Source organism: Terrapene carolina, unplaced genomic scaffold (genome assembly GCF_002925995.2).
Source record: "Terrapene carolina triunguis isolate 2854851 unplaced genomic scaffold, T_m_triunguis-2.0 Scaffold105, whole genome shotgun sequence".
NCBI lineage: Eukaryota > Metazoa > Chordata > Testudines > Emydidae > Terrapene > Terrapene triunguis.
The window spans coordinates 860259-882766 of record NW_020664456.1 but is presented as its reverse complement, the minus strand read 5'-3'; the positions used below and the strand labels follow the sequence as shown (position 1 = coordinate 882766).

At 41.9% G+C, this 22508-nt stretch overlaps 1 protein-coding gene across 1 annotated transcript in view; it reads right to left on the bottom strand.

Annotated features, from left to right (window-relative positions):
* The window catches only part of LOC113406570 (cytosolic carboxypeptidase 6-like), a 1366737-nt gene that overhangs the window by 1278587 nt on the left and 65642 nt on the right, over window positions 1–22508 (bottom strand). Inside the window, exon 3 of the mRNA XM_029911596.1 lies at window positions 16372–16496. Within this exon, the coding sequence (XP_029767456.1) occupies window positions 16372–16496 (125 nt within the window). The remainder of the gene's footprint in view (window positions 1–16371; window positions 16497–22508) is intronic.

Sequence of the window (22508 nt, the reverse complement as noted above, 5' to 3'; positions counted from 1 at the left end):
AAGTTCCCTGTAAACTGCGCAGCTGTGCAGCAATCTATTTAGCACCACGCAGGCACTTAAAGAACCCGTCCAGGGACCCACTTACCCTGGCTCCAACTCACCCTGTGGCCCGGACCTGCCGCAGCCAGATCGGACCTAGGCGTAGCCCCAGGTGTGGCCAGGGCGGAGCAGCCCAGGCCAGCCCCAGGCGCAGCTGGAGCAGCGCAGGTCGGGCAGCCCTCCCCTGGCTCAGCAGGTCCGGACCAGGGGAGGGGCGCCTATCCTGCAGATAGAGATAGACAAACACATTTATGTGTATAACACATGAACAAATGCATCTTGGGAAGACTAAACAGCAGCACATTCTGAAGTCAAGGATTTCCTCTAGCAGCTTTACACTGAAAATGGAAGCCAAGAAAATAATGCATTCTTGAGAACTTAATGTAGTTCTTCAATAGCCAATGTGATCTCCTTTTCACCTTCTGAGAAATGCTGCTTTGTTCCTTTTGTCACTGAAGTCAGGCTTTTTGGTTACCATTTTTGCTATGAGATGGAAAGTGAGCATCAGATACTGACTGTTCAGATGCACCTTTCCTTCAGTTTATTAGAAATAAAGTACTGATGAAAACAACCATATTTTCTTCCTAAATTCAACTCTTAATTTCACTGAGTCAAGAGATTGCGTTGCCACTCTTTTGCCCAAATCTCCTGACTGCTGATGAAGGAAAACACCATTGATGCCAGATGGGTTCTTAGTATTTGCATATTAATTTCAATAGAGCAGTAGCAACTTCCTAGGCATTAACAGGGGAAATTTCTGATATCTGTCACTCCTTTACGAGGCATTACTAACTGGATATTTTAGGGGGGAAACTTCTTGCAAAAGGGGTTCATTTAAAATTCTCTTTGTAGTTGAGGAGTACTCCTGCTTGGTTCCAGAGTGAGTGGTACAGAAATTCATTTTTTTCCTAAAGGTAGAACTGACCATGCATCTTTGCCATTCTCAAGGCCCAGGTGAATTTGTTTTCATTTGCTTTCCATCTAAATATACTACATAAAATATATGTTTTCTCAGATTGTTCAGTGAGGGGCTACTACTTGTGAATATTCTAAAATAAGGAGGAATCAGTTAAGGAGTTCTTTGTATAATGGTACTCTTCCAAACTTCAATTTGAAGCTGTTTTTATCTTCTGACAGTATGATAACCATGTAGTCCCAATGTGGTACAAAGGAACTCCAATAATCCAATTTTACAGATATCAAAGAATTCTGATGTTTAAGATGCATTTTCTTTTTAGCATTAGTGATTTTTCTTCCTGCCAAGGAAAGCCTTAAACTACCCATAAAACTTTGCATGAAATTTAAGTATCAATATTTAATTCCCTTTGGCAGTAGATCAATCCAACATTACTGATCACTTTGAAACTCACCCATCCTGATGTTACATTTCCATTACTCCAAAATTAATTTGCATAAAGATCTTCTTGTATGTCTACATCTGTGTTTTACAAAATCAGTAATGTAACAGTAATAGTTATAAGTTTGTATCTAAAAGTTTTCATACACAATTAAGTTCCTTTTTAATTGTTTACTACTTAAAACTGAAAGCAAAAACGGGGGAAAAAATCAATCATGGATATGAATTACTGTAAATAGTGAATGTAAGACAATTTGCTGTTTTGTACAATAAGCTATATAGTATACTATATACTGCACACTAGAGATACTAAAACATTTCTAAAAGCCAACAAAAATACTATTTTAGAGCCAAGTTTATGAGTGTAATATAAATGTAAAGCTATATTTCTTTATCAGCATAGAGTTTGGTTTTTGTTTTGAAAGGTATTTATTCGAAAGTAAATTTTCTTGTACTACTTACCTAGCTCTTTAATCTGAATCCCATTGATATTCTGCTGTTACCATACATTGTTTATCAGACTGATATTTATGCTCCCTAAAGCCACTCTCTGTAATCAAGTTCTTATTTTTAATATATTCAAATATGTTGATGAAACTGCCTAAGCTATTGGTTTTGTTGGGATTATTTACCAGGTCTATGTGCATATCTCTAATAAACTCTCCAAATTCCATTTTTTAGCCTCTTAATCCATCAAATGAAGTGCGTGGATAGGCAATGTAGATAGGTCTCCATACCCACGCGTTATTCTGTTAATGTTGTTATATGCTTTTCAAGAAATTTATCATTAACAACAAAACAATGTAAGTCAATGTGACAGATCATAACAAAAGTGGTAGTGAAAAAAAATTATTAATATCGGTCCACTGAAGGGGTAAATAAAATATCCCAGAAAAGACAGGGGCAGTTGCAGGCCCATTCTCTGTATCTTAGGAGAGCCACATGGGAGACAAGTCCAGTTGCATTGTACAAGGGATGATGAGGATCTGGTGTGTCCATGAATAGGCACTTGTGCTAAAATGATTCACTTTTGCTCCAGCCAGATTTGTAAAGCAGGATGGTGCTAGCCACAGGAGGATTAATAAAGTTATGTGCAAATAATTCAGCAATGAATAAATTAAGCCAAACTTTGATATGACTGTATGTTTGATGGAATACACTACATAAAATATATTTCAAGCTGGTTATTAAATACTGTTGGATGAAAAAGATAGAGTTCAAATGTGAAACTTTCAGAATTAAACTCCTTAATAGAAAAGGATACACTATCCAATTTACAAAGCTTGTTAAATGTAATGTGCCCTTTCATACACACACACTTGCGCACGCACACACACTTAGCAGTCTTTTAAAATGAAGATCTGGTAGGAATATTAATTTTATAAAGCACTTTGATACTAGTGATTTGAATTACTAATAATGTGAAGAATCCCTTCCTTTGGATGGGGAAGGATAATATAAAAAAGTAAATACAATCAAATGCATACTGACATACAAAGGTGCCAGCTCCCCACCACATCTAAGACAGTAGCAGCCACAGAGAGGCATTTATGGCTCTCTGATACAGGGCTAACTAGCTCCAGAATAAATTAGAACAGAAGGGGGTCTCACTCTAATTTACACGATTGGCACCATTGGCCTCAGGACCCTGACAACAATGAAGGTTTGGGCATACTGCCCTCAAACTACTTTGATTTGCTTCCTTCTCCCCCTTTCTCTGGAGGTGCAAAGGCAGCTGGTGTAGGAGAAAAAGCTACACCAGTGGAGAATTCCCACAAAGGGAAGTTCTCAGCTGGGAATCTCTGGAAGATTTAAGGACAGTACAACATGGCTTTGGCAGGCCACAGAATCCAGTCCAAATAGTAAAAAAAAAAAATGGTAGTAACCTTTCTATAACTGTTCTTCTTCAAGATGTGTTGGGTTGCTCATGTCCATTCCAATGTAGGTGTGCATGCGCCACATGCATTGCCACTGGAAAGTTTTTCCCTTAGTGGTATCTGTCAGGTTGGCTCTGGTGCACTCTGGAGTTGTGCCTTCAGGGCAAGGTATATAGGAACCTGCCACCCCCTCAGTTCCTTCTTGCCGGCAACTCCAACAGAGGGGTGGGAGGGCAGGTTTTGGAATGGACATGAGCAACACATCTTGAAGGACAACAGTTACAGAAAGGTTAGTAACCATTTTTCTTCTTCTAGTGCTTGTTCATGTCCATTCCAATGTACATACTCTCTAGCAGTTGTCCAGGTGGGAGGTTTGGAGTCTACTGACATGCTGATTGCAGCCCTACTTGGCCAAAGCTCACATCATCTCTAGCTTGTTGGGTGATGGAGCAGTGTGATGCGAACGTGTGAACCGACGACCAGATTGCCGCTCTACAGGTATCCTGGATTGGAACTTGCACTAAGAACACCACTAATGATGCTTGCACTCTCGTAGAGTGGGCTGTCAAACAAGGAACTGGGACCCTTGCTAGGTCATAACACATGCAGATACAGAATGAGATCCATGGTGAGATTCTCTGGGTCGAGACTGGATGGCCTTTCATAGAATCATAGAAGATTAGGTTTGGAAGAGACCTCAGGAGGTCATCTAGTCAAACCCCCTGCTCAAAGCAGGACCAACCCCAACTAAATCATCCTGTCACACTATAATTGCCCCCCCATGGGGACCCCTGGGTAAGCAGTTTAGCATTGTGTGCGCTTGTATATGTAGTAAAGTGGATTGTGGGAAGGGTTAAAGGTGTGAATGTGGAGTAAAAGGTTCCTTTGCAGGTTACGAGAGGTCATAGAGGGAGGAAGGGAAAAGGGAATGAGTTAACTCAACACTCCAGCTAGGTCCGAAAATAAAACGCTAACTCCAGCCCAAGGCCACGGCACACAGCTGCCTGCCAAGAAAGACGGGGGCCTGAATTCCAACCCCGACCAGCCGTAAGAACAAAACAGTAAACTAATCAAAACTGCAACAAATTGCAAAAATGCTAGTGAGACAATGAAGGCCAGCAAGGGGGAAAACAACCATTTTGCGTCCCTGAAGCCAGTGTGTTTTGGGAAAGTTAAGGAAGCCACGAAAGGCCGGTTTAAACTGGTACAAAGAGCACGGGGGGCAGAGATCCCTAAACAAAACACCCCCCAAAAAAACCCAGGTTTTAAATCCCTCCTAAGAGCTAAAGCAAATTGGAGATCAACAGCGGACCCTAGATAGCCTGTGCACAGGAGAGAACTCTCGTCTTACCCTTCCCTCTCTTCTTCTGACATTACACCCAGGCTTGGCCAGCCTCGGGTTGTGCATGTGTGAGTATGAAAGCAGGTTAGGGCTCAGGCACTAATGCTTTTTTTTCTCCTGAGCGACGTGAGGAGCACCCAGCGCTCACCACTGTTATTTTATTAATAAAGCTTTAAAATTTAGTCACTTGCTGTGCTCCTTCATCTCCTCCCCTAACAATCCTGCGGCCTCAGCCTAATCACCTGACGCCTCAGGCAGATTGCTAACATAAATCTCTCACAGTTTTGGTGGAGAATTGTGGAGTGGGGGGCCCTGCGGAGTGCCCAACTGATCTGCCCTTGGTATTTCATGTTTGCTCTGTCTGGCATGGTTGGGATTTCATGTTGAGGATTTTATGCTTAAAGGTGTACCCTACCCTCAGTCATAGCATGATTGAGAACCGAAGGGAGGTTTAGCATTCCTCTCTCCACCCTGGTTGGTGGGGGAAGGGTGCAGGTGGATCTACCCCAGCCATATAAGTGCCGGGCAATAGGAGAAAAACTTAAAAATCCTCACTCCAAGCAACAACAACAAAAAAATCCTTGGTGCATACACCCTCAGCCGTAGCTGAGTATAAAAAAAAAAAAAAAAAAAAACTTAGGGTTTCTCACTCTGCCCGGGAAGGGCTTTCTATTTGGTGTATGGACCCTCGGTGGTAGTAAACCGAGTAATACGGAGGGTGGCTTAGTGCCCCTCCCTCTGGCCCGGGGGGGGGGTGAACATTATAAGCCCCGCTGCTGGCATGGACAACATGAAATCTCAAGTAATTAAAAAAACCTTAAGAGCGGTACTAACGGATTGTAATAACATGTTAAAAAAACAGAAGGGTACAACTGCGGACTCGCAATGGGCAATAGCATCAAAGATGGGTTCAAGGCTGGACGCACAGGCATTAGGGGGTGTGGAGATGGAAGTCCAGCTGCCCGGCCTGGTGGGGTCCTTGGAGGCTGGTGAACTGGATGCCTGTGCCGCAGGAGAGGCAGCAAAAAGGAACTGAACTCTGTTGCCTCTTTCAAAGGGGGGTGAGGACCTCTCCCGGTTGGAGAGGGCTCTCACCAAAGTGGAATACAATCCCTGGGGTTCCGTGGCGGAGCTTCAGAGAGGCATGCATACTTGGCAGGATTTACTAGACTTGTATGCTGAATATAAAAAGCAGAAGGGTAAAAACCTAGGGGCAGCTGTGGGATTAATATAAACTGCGGTGGCCATGTGGTATCAAATGTTGTCGGAACAAAACAAAAAAAAAGGTTGGGGAGAAGGGAAGAGGTGTGTACCCAACAGCTAGTAAAAATTAAGCAACTAAAAGCGCAGATTACTAACCAGGCAGCAACCCAAGCCTACACCCAACCCGGGTTAATACAGCAGCTGTGGCTGCCACAAAACTCTATAAAAAAAAAATCTTCTGCTGGTACAGCACACCCCAAATTATCGGCTCTGACCAAGGCTTTTGTAAAAAAGGTTCTTAAGTCCCTGCTTGCGGCCCTAAATATCAAACAACAAATTCACATCAGTTATCAGCCACAAAGCAGTGGCACTGTAAAAAGGCAAAACCAAAATCTTAAAAACGCCCTCCATAAAATGTGCTCAACCTCGGGAATGGATTGGCCCCGAAAGCTGCCTCCTATTTTGGCAGCTTTATGCAATTCTAAGCGCCTAGGTACCAAATACACCCCCTACCACATCCTTTTTGGTCGTCCCATAATGTGGGGTAATCTGTAAAAATAAAAATAAAAATTACTTGCCAATTCACCAAATGGTCGGTATATTGCCCAGCTTGGGAAAAAGCTCTGTAAAACTCGCAAAGCCATAAAGGCCCCTTTAAATTAAAAAAAGGCCAAATGCAAAAAAATCGTCATTAAAAACGTCCAAAAATGGCAAATTAAAAACAAGATAATGTTGCAAAAACTAAAAAAAGCAGCCCACACCCTAAATGCTAAGTGGGTGGGTCCGTACTCCATTGTAAACTGCATCTCCCCGGTAGTGTACCAGCTTCAGCTACCCGATAAACTAAAATGGGTGCATGCCAATCAACTCAAAACATATGTTTCTCTCTAGGTTTCTGGTCATGGCGTCGTGGGCCTTGGTTGTGAACCAGCCACCTGCCTGGACCATCCAGGTTTCCATCTGCCCATAAAATTATCTAAATAATTACAATTATAAAAAAAAAAATACCTCCAAAGGCTCTCCATGATTCAAGCTGCCAATGGGGCCCAAGCCAGGCGCAAGGCTAAACAAAAAAAAGCCTTAAAGGCAATGCATAGTCCCACCGTAGGGCCATAGCAAAATACCTGGTGGGTGGCCCCGAACCTCCCTTAAATCCCAAAAAAACAAACCCTATTCCTAATGTGATGGCCTAAAGCAAAATAAAAGGCCCTTTGGCAAGCAATAGGAGTCCCAAATCCCTAAACGCAATACTGTTGTTGCAACCTCCTAAACCAGGCAAACAACATCCATAACAAAAGCCAAAAGGGGCAGTAACAAACCAACTAATAATTTAAAAAATTTTGGTCCATGCCTCAGTTTCCCCAATAGGTGCATTCGTGTTGCTCTCTCTTTCCCTTTTGCTTTGTTAACAAAATAGGCAGTAATAGCAAAAGCCCCAAAACACCCTAAACAAAAGTGGTAAAACTGCTCTTGCTGCTTCAAGCCTGCAAAATTCGTCAAAATAAAACAATGTATGTATAGTGGCACATATCTATACAAATCCTCGGGTTTCCAATGTTTGTGGCCTCCCTTGTTAATTCTACCACAGTTCAAAGTTGGCCATGGTAAAAAAAAAAAAAAAAAAAAAAGGGTCAATCATCCATTGGCAGGGGGGAAATTGAAGCACGTTCTCAGGGTGCGCGAGGATGACACAATCATCAGCATTCTGAAGATCAGTAATGGACGCCCTGAAGACTTAAGATTTCAAGCGGAGACGTCAAAGATTAAAGAGCCACCCATCCATTCTATATTGAATGCCAACTCCATTGGAGAGGTGATCTTTAACGAGGACGAAAATGACTGCTAAATAGATGGAAAACAGGGTTAGGGCAATAACGCATCTTTGCTTAACCCCAGTTTTGATGATGAAAGGTTCTGTCTCAAGGCCATTACAGAGAAATGTGGCAGTCATTTGATCATGGAGAAGCCTTAGGACCTTAATAAATTTTGGAGGGCAGCCAAATCTGGCCAGCACCTTTCACAAGACAGAGTCAAAGGCCTTTGTCACATCGATGCAAGCCATGTTCAGGTCCTGATTTTGCTCGTGAGTCTTTTCATGGATTTGGTGGGCAACGAAGATCATGTCAGTTGTCCTGTGGGATGGTCTAAAACCGCACTGAGATTCTGGCAATATTGCCTCAGCAAGGAGAAGTAATCGGTTTTAGAGGATACAGGCAAGAATCTTCCCTGCTGTAGCTAGCAAGGCAATGCCTCGATAGTTTCCACACTCCGACATATCTCCTTTCTTAAAGATTGTAACAATGTTAGTGTTTCTCAAGTCTTCTGGAATCTTCTCATTACACCAGATATGAAGAAAAGGTTTGTGGAGCTTCCCTGCCAGATCTTCACCTCCAAACTTGTAGACTTCAGCTGGTATACCATCTGGCCCTGCTGCCTTGTTGTTCTTAGTTTGCATAATGGGTTGTGTTACTTCTTCAAGGATAGGGGGGGAAAAGGGGGTGAGCAAGGGGGGTAGGGGGGAGTCAGCAAGAAATTCTCTTTCATGTCGTTGAGGTATAGATTCGATAGTGGCATCAGAGACAGTTGACGGTTCAGGAGTAACTCAAAATGCTCCTTCCATCTGGCTTTGATGGCTTTGCTGTCCTTAAAATACATTGACCCGTCTTTGGGCTCGGTATGATGTGGGTCCATGGGAGCATGGACCATAAATGGCCCTTATTGCCTGAAAGCAACTCCTCATGTCATGTTTATCAGCATAAATCTCAATCTCCTTTGCCTTTTCTCGACACCGCTTATTTTTGATGTCACGGATTTTCCTTTGGGCTTCAGCCTTGAGTTGCTTGTATGACTCTTTCTTCTGCTAGTGTGATATGTCATTTTGCCACATGCGATGAGCTTCTCTTTTCTGGTCAAGCAGGGCCTGAATCTCAGCATCATTCTTATCAAGCCAATCTTGGTGATGGCGGGTGATATAGCCAATGGACTCAACACATGCCGAGAGAATGGCAGTCTTTAATCGCTTCCAGAAATGTTCATTATCATCATCAGCTGTAGGCATAGTGTCAAACTTCTCTTGGAGACACTGCTGAAGTTTCTCCTGAGTCACTATATCTTAAAGGGACTTGATGTTGAATTTCTTTTGTACTGATTTTGCCTGCTTGTGATACCTTGAGGCGATCTGGAAATTCATGATTGATCTAACAAGGCGATGGTCTGTTCAACAGTCATTGGTTCCATGCATGGCCCTCGTGATGAAGACATCCTTCCGATCTCGAGCTCTAACAATAACATAGTCAAGAATGTGCCAATGCCTGGAGTGAGGATGTCTCCAGGTGGTCTTATACTTCTCACTTTGTCTAAAGAGGGTGTTTGTGATGATCAGGCCACATTCTAGGCATTTGCTCAAGAGGAGGATGCCATTGGAGTTAGTCTTTCCTACTCCTTTTCCGATAGTGCCATTCCAGAGATCTGACTCCTGCCCGACTCTAGCATTAAAATCTGAGAATGATCTTGTCCTTCTTGGGAATGTTGGTCAAGACTCTGCCAAGATCTGTATAGAATTGTTCCTTGATAGAATCAAGTGTTGGGGCATACACACTGATAGCAGCAGCATCACCTCCCTGGTGATCTAGTGCTTAGGATTCGGCGCTTTCAACGCCATGGCCCGGGTTTGATTCCTGGTCAGGGAACAGAGCTCTTCAATTTTAAGGCAACTATCATACGGTCACTCACCAGCATCGGTTTGTGGCATGCCGTACACAGTTTGACACCCTGGGACAGAGGCATACCCCAATGGCCAGAGCGGGCTAGCTCTGTAACGTGAGGAACACGACTAACTACAATACACTACTTAACTATGTTAACTTAATTCTAATAGTAACTATTTACAATTTATTTTACAGAGAAGTCCACTGAGAAGCAACACTTGTGAAACGCAATGAGACAAGCAACGTTTCAGCAACCATCACAGGCAGTAAGAAGGAACTGAGGGGGCGGTGGGGTGGCAGGACCCTATATACCATGCCATGAGGGTGCAACTCCAGGGGGCCCCAGAGGTGACCCAACAGTTACCACTGAGGGAAAAACTTTCCAACAGCGGTGCACACAATGTGCACATACTTACGTTGGAATGGACATGAGAAAGCACTTGAAGAACCATTTTTTTCCTGCAGATATAACTAATTACACTGCACTCTCCAAGGTCAAGAGAATAAATGAATATTGTTAAAAATCAGAGACATTAATGATTTTTTTAAATTACAAAAAAGATTACAGAAAGGCTAAGGATCCACCAGTACTGGCTCCCTGCATTCATAACAAATTGATCATGTGCCCACCTATCCTATAAATGGTCCCTGTTTCATATTCTGACAGATGGTGAGCCGGCCATCTCTCTCTATACGTATACTGTATTTTATAGAGCGACTGAAAGAGAGCATGCTGAGAAGAAATTCTTCCTGATGCAACATTTGGGTCTTGAGCTGACTTTTATAGAATTAATGGAAAGAATCGCAGTGTCATAAATGAGAGCTGGATTGGACATCTGATCAATTTTAACCCTGTTTTGGTTAATAAAAGTGACTATAGGCTAGCATCTAATGCCATTTATACCGTCAAACACTATTAGCACCTGTCTATTCTTTTCCTCTGGCCCAGTAAGGTGTATTGTATCAGTACTTCTGGGGGCACATAATTCCAAATACTAATTTCTTACTCTCTGATGGGGAAAAAAGCTCTTCCAGATAATGGTAATTTTATGTTCTGTGTACAAAGATCATCCTATAATCAGGGCCATAATTTGGAGGAACTGTTGCCCTATTTCTGCAGAACAATGTGAACAGAAAACTTGCAGGGAAATGCTTTGCAGTTTCCAAGCTATTTTCTTTTGCAGCAGGTTTGTTTGTTTTTAAATTAGATACGACACTTATGATCATCAGAGATGAGCCAAGATAGTAAGGAAAACTTTGGGTACTTACAAGAGTTCATGGACTCTGCAGGCCCACTGATATAAGCCAAAGAACTTGACACCCACTGACATTTCAAACATACTATTCTGCAATGGGGGAATTTTCATAAATTTTTGAAACTCTTCCACATCAAGAACAGATATTCATGGAATGATTTCACAGCATTGGCAAACACCTATGGGTTAATTCTCCTTTCTAATCCCAGTGGAAATACTGCTTTTGAATATGGATTTCTCATCATGGAACAATTGTTCAGAGTATCCACATGTGCAGCAGTTATTTTGGGGATAGATAACACGGCTACCCCGCCCCCCTCCCCCGATAGTAGATAATGTTTTCACCCCCCATCGCTTCTCGGCTCTCTATGAGCTGAGGGGTGAAAACATTATCTACTATCAGAGGGATAGCCATGTTAGTCTGGATCTGTAAAAAGTGACAAAGAGTCCTGTGGCACCTTATAGACCAACATCTGATGAAGTGGGTATTCACCCACGAAAGTTTATGCTCCAATACGTCTGTTAGTCTGTAAGGTGCCACAGGACTCTTTGTCGCTATGTGTAATATGTATGTAATGTGACCACAGTTTATTACACTTATCATAACCCTCTTGCTGTTATCTTGTACTCCTCTGTCTGCTTGTTGTATTCAACTGTTATCTGTCATCATATTCTTAGATAGTCAAGACAGGGTCCATTGTTCATTACATTACCTAGCACAATGAGAGTCAATTCTCTGATTGCAGTCTCTGGGTGCTAGCACAATACAAATAATAATTTTCAACTGTAAAAATCTTCCAATTCACATGTAACAGAATAATTTGTTAATTTATAAAATATAAATTTAACTTCTTTGTTCCAGTTCTCAGGTGGATACACATTTCCTGCTGATGCTTTCAAAGGCAAGCCATCTTAGAAGTGAGCCTGGATCTGATGCAATAAGTACATTACTGGTACATACTTAAAATATAATCTGGGTGTTACACTTGATCCAATTTGAGGTTCCATAGAGAAAAAAAATTAGTAAAATTATGGATGATGTTGTGAATGCCACAGCTGAAATTAATGGGAAACAAACCTGGCCCAGTAAAGAATGTTATCTAGAAATAGTCAGCAGCCTTTGACACATATAATTAGAGAAATTGGAGGCTTTGCCCATGGGACCATGTGTTCCACAGCAAATCCCATTTCCTTCATTCTCTTTCATCGTTATTGTAAGTGTAATCATTGCATGATTATAGTCCTTATGCATAACATATCCATTTCTTTTTGTACTTTCCAATATTGGTGTTAATTGAATTCACTTGAGCAAATGTATAAAGAAATTCACTGTTCAGATCTTATCACTGATAGAGGACCACCTGATCTAGGAGTCTGAAACCATACACTGAAGACCAAAAGGTCAAATTCTAGATCATATAGCTGTTAGCTGCCTTTGCACATGCCAGTTCTTTATTCACATAAATATAACCTTTTAACTATTTCTTTTCATTATTCTTGGTTAAAAATGAATAAAATCAAGTTGACAATATAAAACAAATAATGTACAAAATCAAAGTTGAAGTGAGAAAGTAGAGCTTATTACATAGCCTTCAAGCAAAACAAAATATTGAAATCTCAGAAATATTAACAAGCCAATAAAATATACTTCTTATAAAAATATACCAAGAATAATTAGGGCTAGTGCTCTGACTGCCATGAAAGAGATCTGTGTTCAATTTTCTTTCCTGGGACTGGGAGAAATCAGCCCTGTCACATGGCCATCACACAACATATACATAATGGGAGGAAGGAAGCAATAGTTTTGAAAGAGACCGATGGGTGATAGTAGACAGCAAATTAGGCACAAGTTTCCATAGTGATGTAGCAGGAAAAGGTGACCATTGCAGTTTTGGGCTGTATATTCTGAGGCATCAAGGAACAGGGAGTCTACAGTCCTTTCTCTAGATAGCGGAAATATCATCATACTCCATTCAGCTCTGGGCTCCACATTACCAAAGACATACTGAGGAAGTCCAGAGAAGAGGAATAAAAAATTCAGAGAGCTGGAAGGATTCACTTATGATGAAAAACCAAGGCTGAATATCAGGGAACACCTCTTGTCAGAGAGATCAGAGGCTATGGAATGTCTCTAGACATTAATGATGGAAGCCTCATCATTTGAGACAGTTTAAATAGGATTGTACAAAAAAAATAGAAAATGTACTCCAGGGAACAATCCTACATTGACAGTGAGATGGACTGATAACCTAATAGGTCTCTCTTTTCCATCTTCTATGATTCCATTCACCATCCTCAGTATTATGAATGTAGGGGGGGAAGCAGCATACTGTTAAAACTAAATTATTGTCTGATGCTAGAGCAGAACAAAACAAAACAAAAAAGTGTATAGCACAACCAAAGGTTCCTAATGCTTGTATGACTGTTGTCTTTGTACCATGGTATCTTATTACTTTAACTCTCTTTCAAGTTGTTTTACCTTTTTTAATCACTTGTCCCTGTTGTGTGTCAATGAGCAGTAGTTTGGTGCAATAGGAGAAAAACAGGATTGATGAATTGTGAGAAACAGTCAGATAATGAAAGATTGTGTCTTGTTTTCTCATGGTAGCCTTGAAATGCAATTAATTTCTTTGTGAACAGGGACTTCACACAGTACATGATATCAGACAAGTCTGAAGAGGTTTTAATAACAAGCAAACAAAGGGCCAGAAAAAATAATGTCTAGTGAACAGACTTTCAAGTCCAAGTAAACTAAGTGATTCAAATCAAGAATTTAAAGAACCTTAAAATAAAGAAGACCAACCTTAAATGGTCCAGACACTCCATCAGATTTCCTCCCTAACTGGCTGAAACCTGATCAATAATATTTAAATGTGTAGATTTGCTTTCCTCTCACACGTTCTTTGTACTGAATCAGTAATAAATGTAATGTCACATAAGAATATTTAATGCTAGGACTAAACTGAGAATTACTTTTAGACAGAAGCATTAGGATGCTTACTTTCCATAGATTTTTACAAATATATTGTTTAAAAAACTAGTTTGTGTGTTCTATGATACACTGAACCATATGTTCTTTGCTTTTCTCATTTCCTAATAAAACAAAAGAAAATAATCAAAAAGCACAAACCAGGTTATACAGTATGTTTGATGTACCAATTTTTAAACATTCATTTAATATAGCTGGGCTGCAAAGACTAATACTGCTTATGTCCCGTAGTACGAAGCCCTAAATAAGGTTCCAGACTAGATTACATTCATGCAGGTCTCATTTTAACGGAAATTGGAGAGATGAAAAAAAGATTATAGGAAGACATTATAAAAACAGACCTCACAAGTCAAACTTAATAGTGAAACCATTCTCTTTCATGTAGACAACTGTGAAAACAAATATCCTGTAAGCTCTAGATATATATATTGTATCTTTCCACCAGATCTCTCTGCCTCCTTGAGACAGATTCCCATTCATCTCATGACTATATAATTTGATCATAGTTGACTAAGGCACAGCAGGGAGAAAGGGCTGATAAAGTATCAGGCTCCAGGAAGTCAGATAAACAATTTCATGATTTCTAGTTGTAACAAGGATGGGATAGTGGTGGATATAAAAGATATTACCCCAATAAGAATACAAATATCAAGCTTGTGCAAATGTTTTCCTTCTCTGACTAAATCAACTACTTTCCATTAACTGAAAATTACGCTGATTATGATAAATTCCTTGAGACAGAATGTCAGGATAAAACACAAAGAATGGCACATGACAAGTGGAATGAAAGCTTTGTAGATTTGTCAATATGAAAGTTGGTATTATTTTTTTAATTTAATGCAACTGATAAAGTGAAGATTAAGAAGTTAGTTTTTTGTACTAACACTTTTAATGAAAAAGAACATTTCTAACATCTAACTTATTTCATGGCTAGAGACCAGCTCCTTTTTTTTCTATGGTTCATTCCTGCATAATACTTTTCACTTTCTAAAAGGTGCTAAAACAATATCTACTTGTAACTCTACCTTGCTGTCCCAACTGTGCTGACTGCTGGCTTGAGTCCCAATAGTTGAATGGTTATAACTATGTTCATTCTGTTTTGGATTCTTTTTCAAGTACTATACAAGCATTGTTTACTTTGTATATATGTTAACAAAATAATATTGTGATAGAGTGTTTGGAGGGCGAGGTGGCCTTGTGGTTAGTGCACCTGACCTCCAACCCCTTGTCTTGCTGTCAGAGAGGGCAGTAACAATGGCTGGCTCCTGCCCCCAGGCCAACAGTGTTTGGGTCTCCCACTGTGTCTGGGCCTTTGCTCTTAAGTGGGGCATGGTAGGGGAACCTAGGCCTTCCCTCTCTACTGGGCCTAAATTTGCCATTCTGGGCTACCTCCTACATATGTGCTCCTTCAGTTTGGGGGTATGGCCCCTATAGTTAGGACCCTTCCAAATTCACAGCCGTGAAAAATGTGTCATAGACTGTGACATCAGCCCTCCCGCATGAAATCTAGCTATTGGAGGGGAGGGAGAGAGGCAGGGCTGGGGGTGCCCCAGCTGTGGGCTTCTACCATGCACTGAGCTCCAGCTGATAGCCCTGGCCTGGCTAGGGAGGGACAGGACTTCCTCTTCCCCTGCACAGCTGCTCTTGGGAGGAGATCAGACCCACCTCTGGGTACTTCCCCTGGCCGTAGGAAGCTCTGCGACCGCGCTGCAGAAGTGAGAGTGTCCCTGAAGCCAGGGAGGTACCCAGAGATGGGCCTGATCTCCTCTTCCCCCTACCCCCCGCTCCAAGTGCAGCCATGCAGAGGAAGAGGAAGTCCTGTCCCTCCCCACAACCTGGCCGGGACTAGCAGCTAGGAGTCCCTGGCTGGGATGCTCCCAGCAGCACAGGGGAGATCAGACCCACATCCCCATCTGGGAACTTCTCCCAGCTGCAGGAAGGCAGTGCAGAAGCGACGGTGACCATCCTGCAAACCCCTTACAACAACTTTTTGACAGCCCCCACATGATCCTCTTTTGGGTCAGGACCCCCATGGTTACAACACCATGAAATTTCAAATGTAAACATCTTAAAATGTGAAACTGACCAAAATAAACCATGCATTTGGTGGGGCCCTAACTAAATAGTCAATAGCATCACAAACAAAGTCCAAATGAGCAGGGCCCTCCAAGACAAGCTGTTTCTCAAACTGGGTGGTGGTTGGAGAAGGCACTGCTTGGGAGCCTTACCCACTATCTTGTCCCCTCTCAGGCTCCACCTTCTGACTGGCTTCCTGGAGAAGGATTCTTCTCTTTTACAGTCTGTTCATTACTCCTTGCCCGAGCTCCTGAATTCATTTTAACCCGCTCCTCCAGCTGCAGTGAGCTGGGCAGGCCTCTAGGGGCGGGGCTACCTGGGCCCAATATTGCCTTTTAACTCCTGCAGGCCCACTCTGGGGTTTGCATAAACAATCACAAACATATACTAGTTATTATTGTACTGTGGCAATTTTTATACTCTGGCTAGTGTATTGGTATCTCTCTCCAACTTAAGTAGTTGAAATACCTTTTATTCTCCAATAAAGTAATTGTGAACGAATCATACTATTTAACTTGAACTTACCTGTGACTCTTTCACATTTTCAACAGTGAAGTTGAACCAAACTCGAAAGCGTGGGTTACAGGTATCCGGCCTAATGAACAGGTCATACTCAAACTCTGTGATGTGATCCACACGTCCAAGGTTACCTACCAGAGGATTATGAAATGCAGCAGTTTAACAAATGGCTGATAAACCCTAGCCCAACAACTACACAGAGTGGTATTTTAAAATGCATGACTATGACTGGCTAAAACCATTCACATGATTATAAGGTTAATTAGCACTATAACACAGTTCAGAACTTTTTTCAAGCAAATGTCTTTATTAAACTCATGAAGAAAAATACACAAATAGGCCAAGCACATTTAAATAAGTCAATACAGAAAAAAAAAAACACCAATAAGGACTTTTATAATTCACTCCTAATGACTTTTGTCCTCTTTGACCTTTGATTCTTTCTGTGAATGTTGTCCCATCATCCCTTCTGTTACTCAAAATCCCCTCTTTGCTTACATGATCTCTTTGCCACTCCCACTCCCTGCTTATAGGGATTTCTTTCTTCTATGTGCTGCTAATGCTTAGGAATACCTACTTAAAAACAGTGCCAAAAATTTTATTGCTCCCCCTATTGGCTGATTTTCAGGACTTCCCTGTTTTCCTACAGATGCTCAAGGCCCTCTCTCCTAAAACATGAGGCTATGGGGTTTAGCTTGCGCCCCTCCTGGTTAGTTTTGTGATATAATATTGAAAAATACAGTCAGAAACTACTTTGCTCCCTCTGGCACTTTTCAGTATAAAATGAAAGCAAGCAACAAATCAGGCCATAGTGGAGAAAGGAGTGGAGTTCAGTGCTGGAGAAATTTGGAAAAGTGCTTTTAAATGGTTAAACTGGCTTTTTTCCTTTGAAGTGCTGCAGTGAGTTTCAAAGACAGATGGCTTGTCTGTCCACCTAATTTATACCCTACAAAATGAAAGGCGTTACGTTTTTACTGTTCACACCCATCTAATCAAATTTTGCATTTAATAAAATAAGCCCACACCTTCGCTCTCAAAGCTGATGTAAAATGTTAATTATGAAAGTATTGCTACATGTTTGGATCCATTCTTTTATTAATTCAGATATAGTTTCAGATATTTGGGGCAAGATTACCAAATCCTTATTCACACAGAGTCGAAACTTCCTCTTCAGGCAGTCCCATTTAAGGCAGTGGGATGACTTGTGGAGTAAAGTGCTGTTTAACACTAGTAATTGTATTAAAATCTGGTTTACAGTTTGTTTTTGGAGAGAGGGGATAATTTGTATTTTGGAAACCAAAAGATATTTCAGCTGTGTACTTCAACGATGTACTTATAGACCCTTCTGCATAATCTTGAGTTGGTGCTGTTGCGGACTTCAATTGCACAATGAACATTTTTTATCTTCCATATCTGGAAACTTTCTCCCTTTCCTGCCTTGCCCAATCCATACTTTTTACAGCAAAATTATCTTAGCTGAATCTCATTTTACAGACAAGCCTAAATGATAAATCCAAAATATAAATATAAAGAGTTTGGAATATATTTTGTAACTATGAGATCTGACAAATACAAATAACATAATCCACCTGACTTTTGGTTAACTCCCTTCCCCATCCCTTGTCTGCAGGCTGTCTTCCCTAGGCCCTGATTCTGCCACTGTTACTCACGTTGAGTAGTACCTTAATGTCACTGGAACTATTCATGGAGTAAGTAGAGTTACTCACTGTTAGTAGAGTTGGCAAAATCAGGGCCCTATACTATAAACTCTTCAGTACAAGAAGACAAAGCCCTTTCATTTGCCTTAAGTCACCATGCGTATATGTAACTATAGAAATGGTGATAATATTCTGCATTGTTTCACATATGTAACTCCTATTAGTATCAAGTAATGGTTTGGAGTGAATGGTCTGCAGCACGGATTGGAGAAGAGAATTTCCGCTGCATTGATTTAAAAAACAAAAGGTACAGCAGTTAGTAAATTCTGTAGAGGAAATCCAAAGATCATAAAAATGGATTGTACTGTATGATACAGATCAGGAACACAAGAGATTACTGAGAGAATAAATATTCTATAGAAGTCAAAATATTCAAAGCAAAATGATACCTTGATTTCTGACCTATTGCATATTTCAGTTTCCATTTCAACATCAGATTGCTAATTAGTCTGAACTCAAAGTGCCAGACCCTCAGCCCACGTTTCCATGCAACACACTGACAGAGCAGAAATGCTGTAAAGATCCCTGGTGTTAAGGAAACCCCTGCTGGTGCAAAATGGGTATGATGGGACCATTACAAACCAATGTAATCTAGAGCAATGGTTCTCAACCAGGGGTCCAGGGCCCCCTTGGGGGCCACGAGCAGTTTTCAGGGGGTCCGCCATGCAGGGCTGGCATTAGACTTGTTGGGGCTAGCGGCAGAAAACCGAAGTCCCACTGCATGGGGCTGAAGCCTGGTGATCCAAGCCTTGCCACCTGGGGCTGAAACCAAAGCCTGAGCAAATTAGTTTCGCAGGGTCCCCTGTGGCATGGGGCCCTGGGCAGCTGCCCTGCTTGCTACCCCCTAATGCTGGCCCTGGCTCTTATATGCAGAAAAACAGTAGTTGTGGGCCGTGGAGTTTTCATAGCATGTTCCTCAGAAAGAAAAAGCTTGAGAACCCCTGATCTAGAGCAATCTATCTACCTAGGCATTACTAATTTATACTCCCGGGGGAATTTTACACCACTGTGCATGTGCAGAATGTATGTCCCCTGCAGATTTCTTTGCTTCCCTGCAGAAAAATGATGGGGAAGCAAAGGGAAGCCACAAGAGCGGTCATGTGAACCTCCCCAGCAGTATGTTTCAGGTGCCCAGGGCAGCTGGTAGAGAGGTAATTCACTGTGGGGCAGGAGGCAGAACTGAGAAGGACCCAGATGGTGGCTCCTACCCTGCGCCGGACTCAGTTGCTAGTCCCGGCTGGGCTGGGGAGAACACCCCACCCAGATTTCTCCCGCGGCTGCAGAAAGCTCTGCAAACTCCCCCTCTTCCCCGCACCCCCCACTTCTTGCACCCATCGCTCCTCAGCTGCAGGGGGACAGATCCCTGTACAGAGAGCTGCTCCCCCATCCGCCCAACCCCTGTGCATCCAGAACTCCTCATACCCAGACAGTCCTGTCGAGGCTCAGACCCCTGCACTCAGAACCCTCCCGGTGAGCCCCACTCCCCCTGCACCTGGACAACCCCAATGAGCCACCCGCACCCAGATCCTTACCCCACCATAAGAACATAAGAATGGCCATACTGGGTCAGGCCAAAGGTCCATCCAGCCTACTATCCTGTCTGCCAACTGTGGCCAATACCAGGTGCCCCAAAGGGAGTGAACCTAACAGGTAATGATCAAGTGATCTCTCTCCTGCCATCCAGCTCCACCCTCTGACAAACAGAGGCTAGGTACACCATTCCTTACCCATCCTGGCTAATAGCCATTAATGGACTTAACCACCATGAATTTATCTAGTTCTCTTTTAAACCCTGTTATAGTCCTAGCCTTCAGAACCTCATCAGACAAGGAGTTCCACAGGTTGACTGTGCGCTGTGTGAAGAAGAACTTCCTTTTATTTGTTTTAAACCTGCTGCCCATTAATTTCATTTGGTGGCCCTTAGTTCTTATATTATGGGAACAAGTAAATAACTTATCCTTATTCACTTTCTCCACACCACTCATGATTTTATATACCTCTATCACATCCCCCCTTAGTCTCCTCTTTTCCAAGCTGAAAAGTCCTAGCCTCTTTAATCTCTCCTCATATGGGACCCGTTCCAAACCCCTAATCATTTTAGTTGCCCTTCTCTGAACCTTTTCTAATGCCAGAATAACTTTTTTTGAGATGAGAAGACCACATCTGTATGCAATATTCAAGATGTGGGCGTGCCATGGATTTATATAAGGGCAATAAGATATTCTCTATGATTCCTAACATCCTGTTTGCTTTTTTGGCAAGAGCTGGGAGGTAGGCGGAGGAGTGGGGACACGGTGTGCTCAGGGGAGGAGGCAGAGGTGAGGTGAGGTGGGGGGGTGGGGAGAGGAGCTTGGCTGCTGGTGGGTGCAGAGCACCCACTAATTTTTTCCCATGGCTGCTCCAGCCCTGGAGCACCCACGGAGTCGGCGCCTATGCACTGAACCACAGCCACCTTCAACCTGGACCCCCCTGCCAAGTCCCATTACCATTGCACCCAAAACCTCCAACAACCTCTGTGCATCCAGATCCCCTCCGCACCCAGATCCCCTACTGAGCTGCCCACACCCAGATTGACCCACACAGAACCCTCTCAACCCACACCTGGATCCCCCCATACTAAGTCCCTCCACACTTGGATCCTGCCTTGCTGAGCCTGCCTCCCACACCTGGTGCATCTGGCCTGGAGGGGCAGGGCCCTGGGGTGTTTCTGGGGCAGGCCCGGTCCTTGTGCTGTATCAGGGTGGAATGGAGCCTCACCGCTCAGTCTGTGTCCCAGAAGGGTTGGGGGAGCTGCACAGTGATCTCCCATTTCTGTGCAGCCAGTGGCCTGTGCTCTCCAACGCCATGGTAGAGCCTCCACATTTATTTGTCAAATAAAATTTGCAGAACTTTAAAATATTTTTGGTGCAGAATTTTAATATTTTTGGTGCAGAATGCTCTCAGGAGTAGCTAGTGCACTCATCAGTATCAGATCTAGCTAGCAATTTAATCACTTGTTCACTCTATACCTAGGTCTCTTCCAAGATTACTGCTTTCCAAGTTTCTCAAGGTCACTGAATATTTGTATGGAAGATTATCTTCCCACAGAAGTTTTCATTTTTATTTTTTTTTCCTCTAGCGTAGGTTCCTTTGTATTATTTCTCTGTTCTCACAGGTATCTGCAACTCCTTCCAGTTCCGTATTATTTGTGCATTTCATTAACATGCTATTTCTTCCAGATCATTAAGATGCTAAATAAGACAGTACCCAACACCATATACTTTTATTAACCTACTGAACATGTTCCCCACACACAGAAGGCTGATGCTTATAGTCACTGTATCCTTTGCTTACACTCTATCATCCTAATTTCAACCCACATGACAGTGCCCCTAACCAAAGTGGACGTTTTTGTTAAAAATAAAAAAGAGTTAGAATTGCACAAGCATAAAAAAAATACTTCCACACATTAAGAGAGAGTTTCTAGTGTTCAGTGGGTGTCACTGAAAAATGCTTCTTGACATCAAAGAGAAAGGACTTGAGCAACTACTACACCAAACTCATAATAAAAGTTATGAATGTTACAGTGCTGCCTTCATACTGCTGAAGTCAAGGGATTACATTTTTTATCTCAATGTACAGGAATATATGCCCCAGTACCACAAAAAACAGTGATTTACACTGAAAGGTGTGGAACTATTAAGCAACAATTAAACATTGATTACATGATGAAGATATGATGCTACATATCCATTTTATGGTGAAGAACAAATAGAATTATTTTACATTCAAAATAAGCATCTACTACACTAAAAGGCAGCTTTTTGAATTTATATTCATGTTACTTTTTGAATATATAGGGAAAGTGGGTGGCTTTCCCTTAATTTGGTCTTTGGAGGAAGCAGTTAAAAGTGTAACATGGAGAAAAAAATAGTTTATCTAATTAGTGATTAAAAAGCAGCTACATATTGAAATTTGTTCTTGTGTCACATAAATCCTTGTGGATTGAGATAATACACACCTTACATTTTACCTTTTTTTTTTTTTTTTTTTTTTACAATAAACTAGATGAATTAGCTACTTTTTATGCTTTTATGATAGTCAATTCAAGAGAAAGGTGGAGAGTGTCAGTTCTGTGTGGTGCCATCATTATGTTTCATACACAAATAAACTGAAGTCAAATAGCTAACTACAACTATTCAGGGACTTTTACCATCTCCATATTTGATTTCTGTGTACTTTTCTACTCTCCACTAATTTCTGCCTTCTGCTTATAACAATTTTGCTTAGATAATTTTCTTTTCTTTTTTAAAATCAGGCATTTGAGACCACTCCCAATTCACATAACAAATTCTAAGGAGAAAGCCATACATTGCAACAATATTGACAAGTACTGTACTGCACTAAGGGCTTCCACCTGCCTCTATTGGAATCAATGGGAGCACC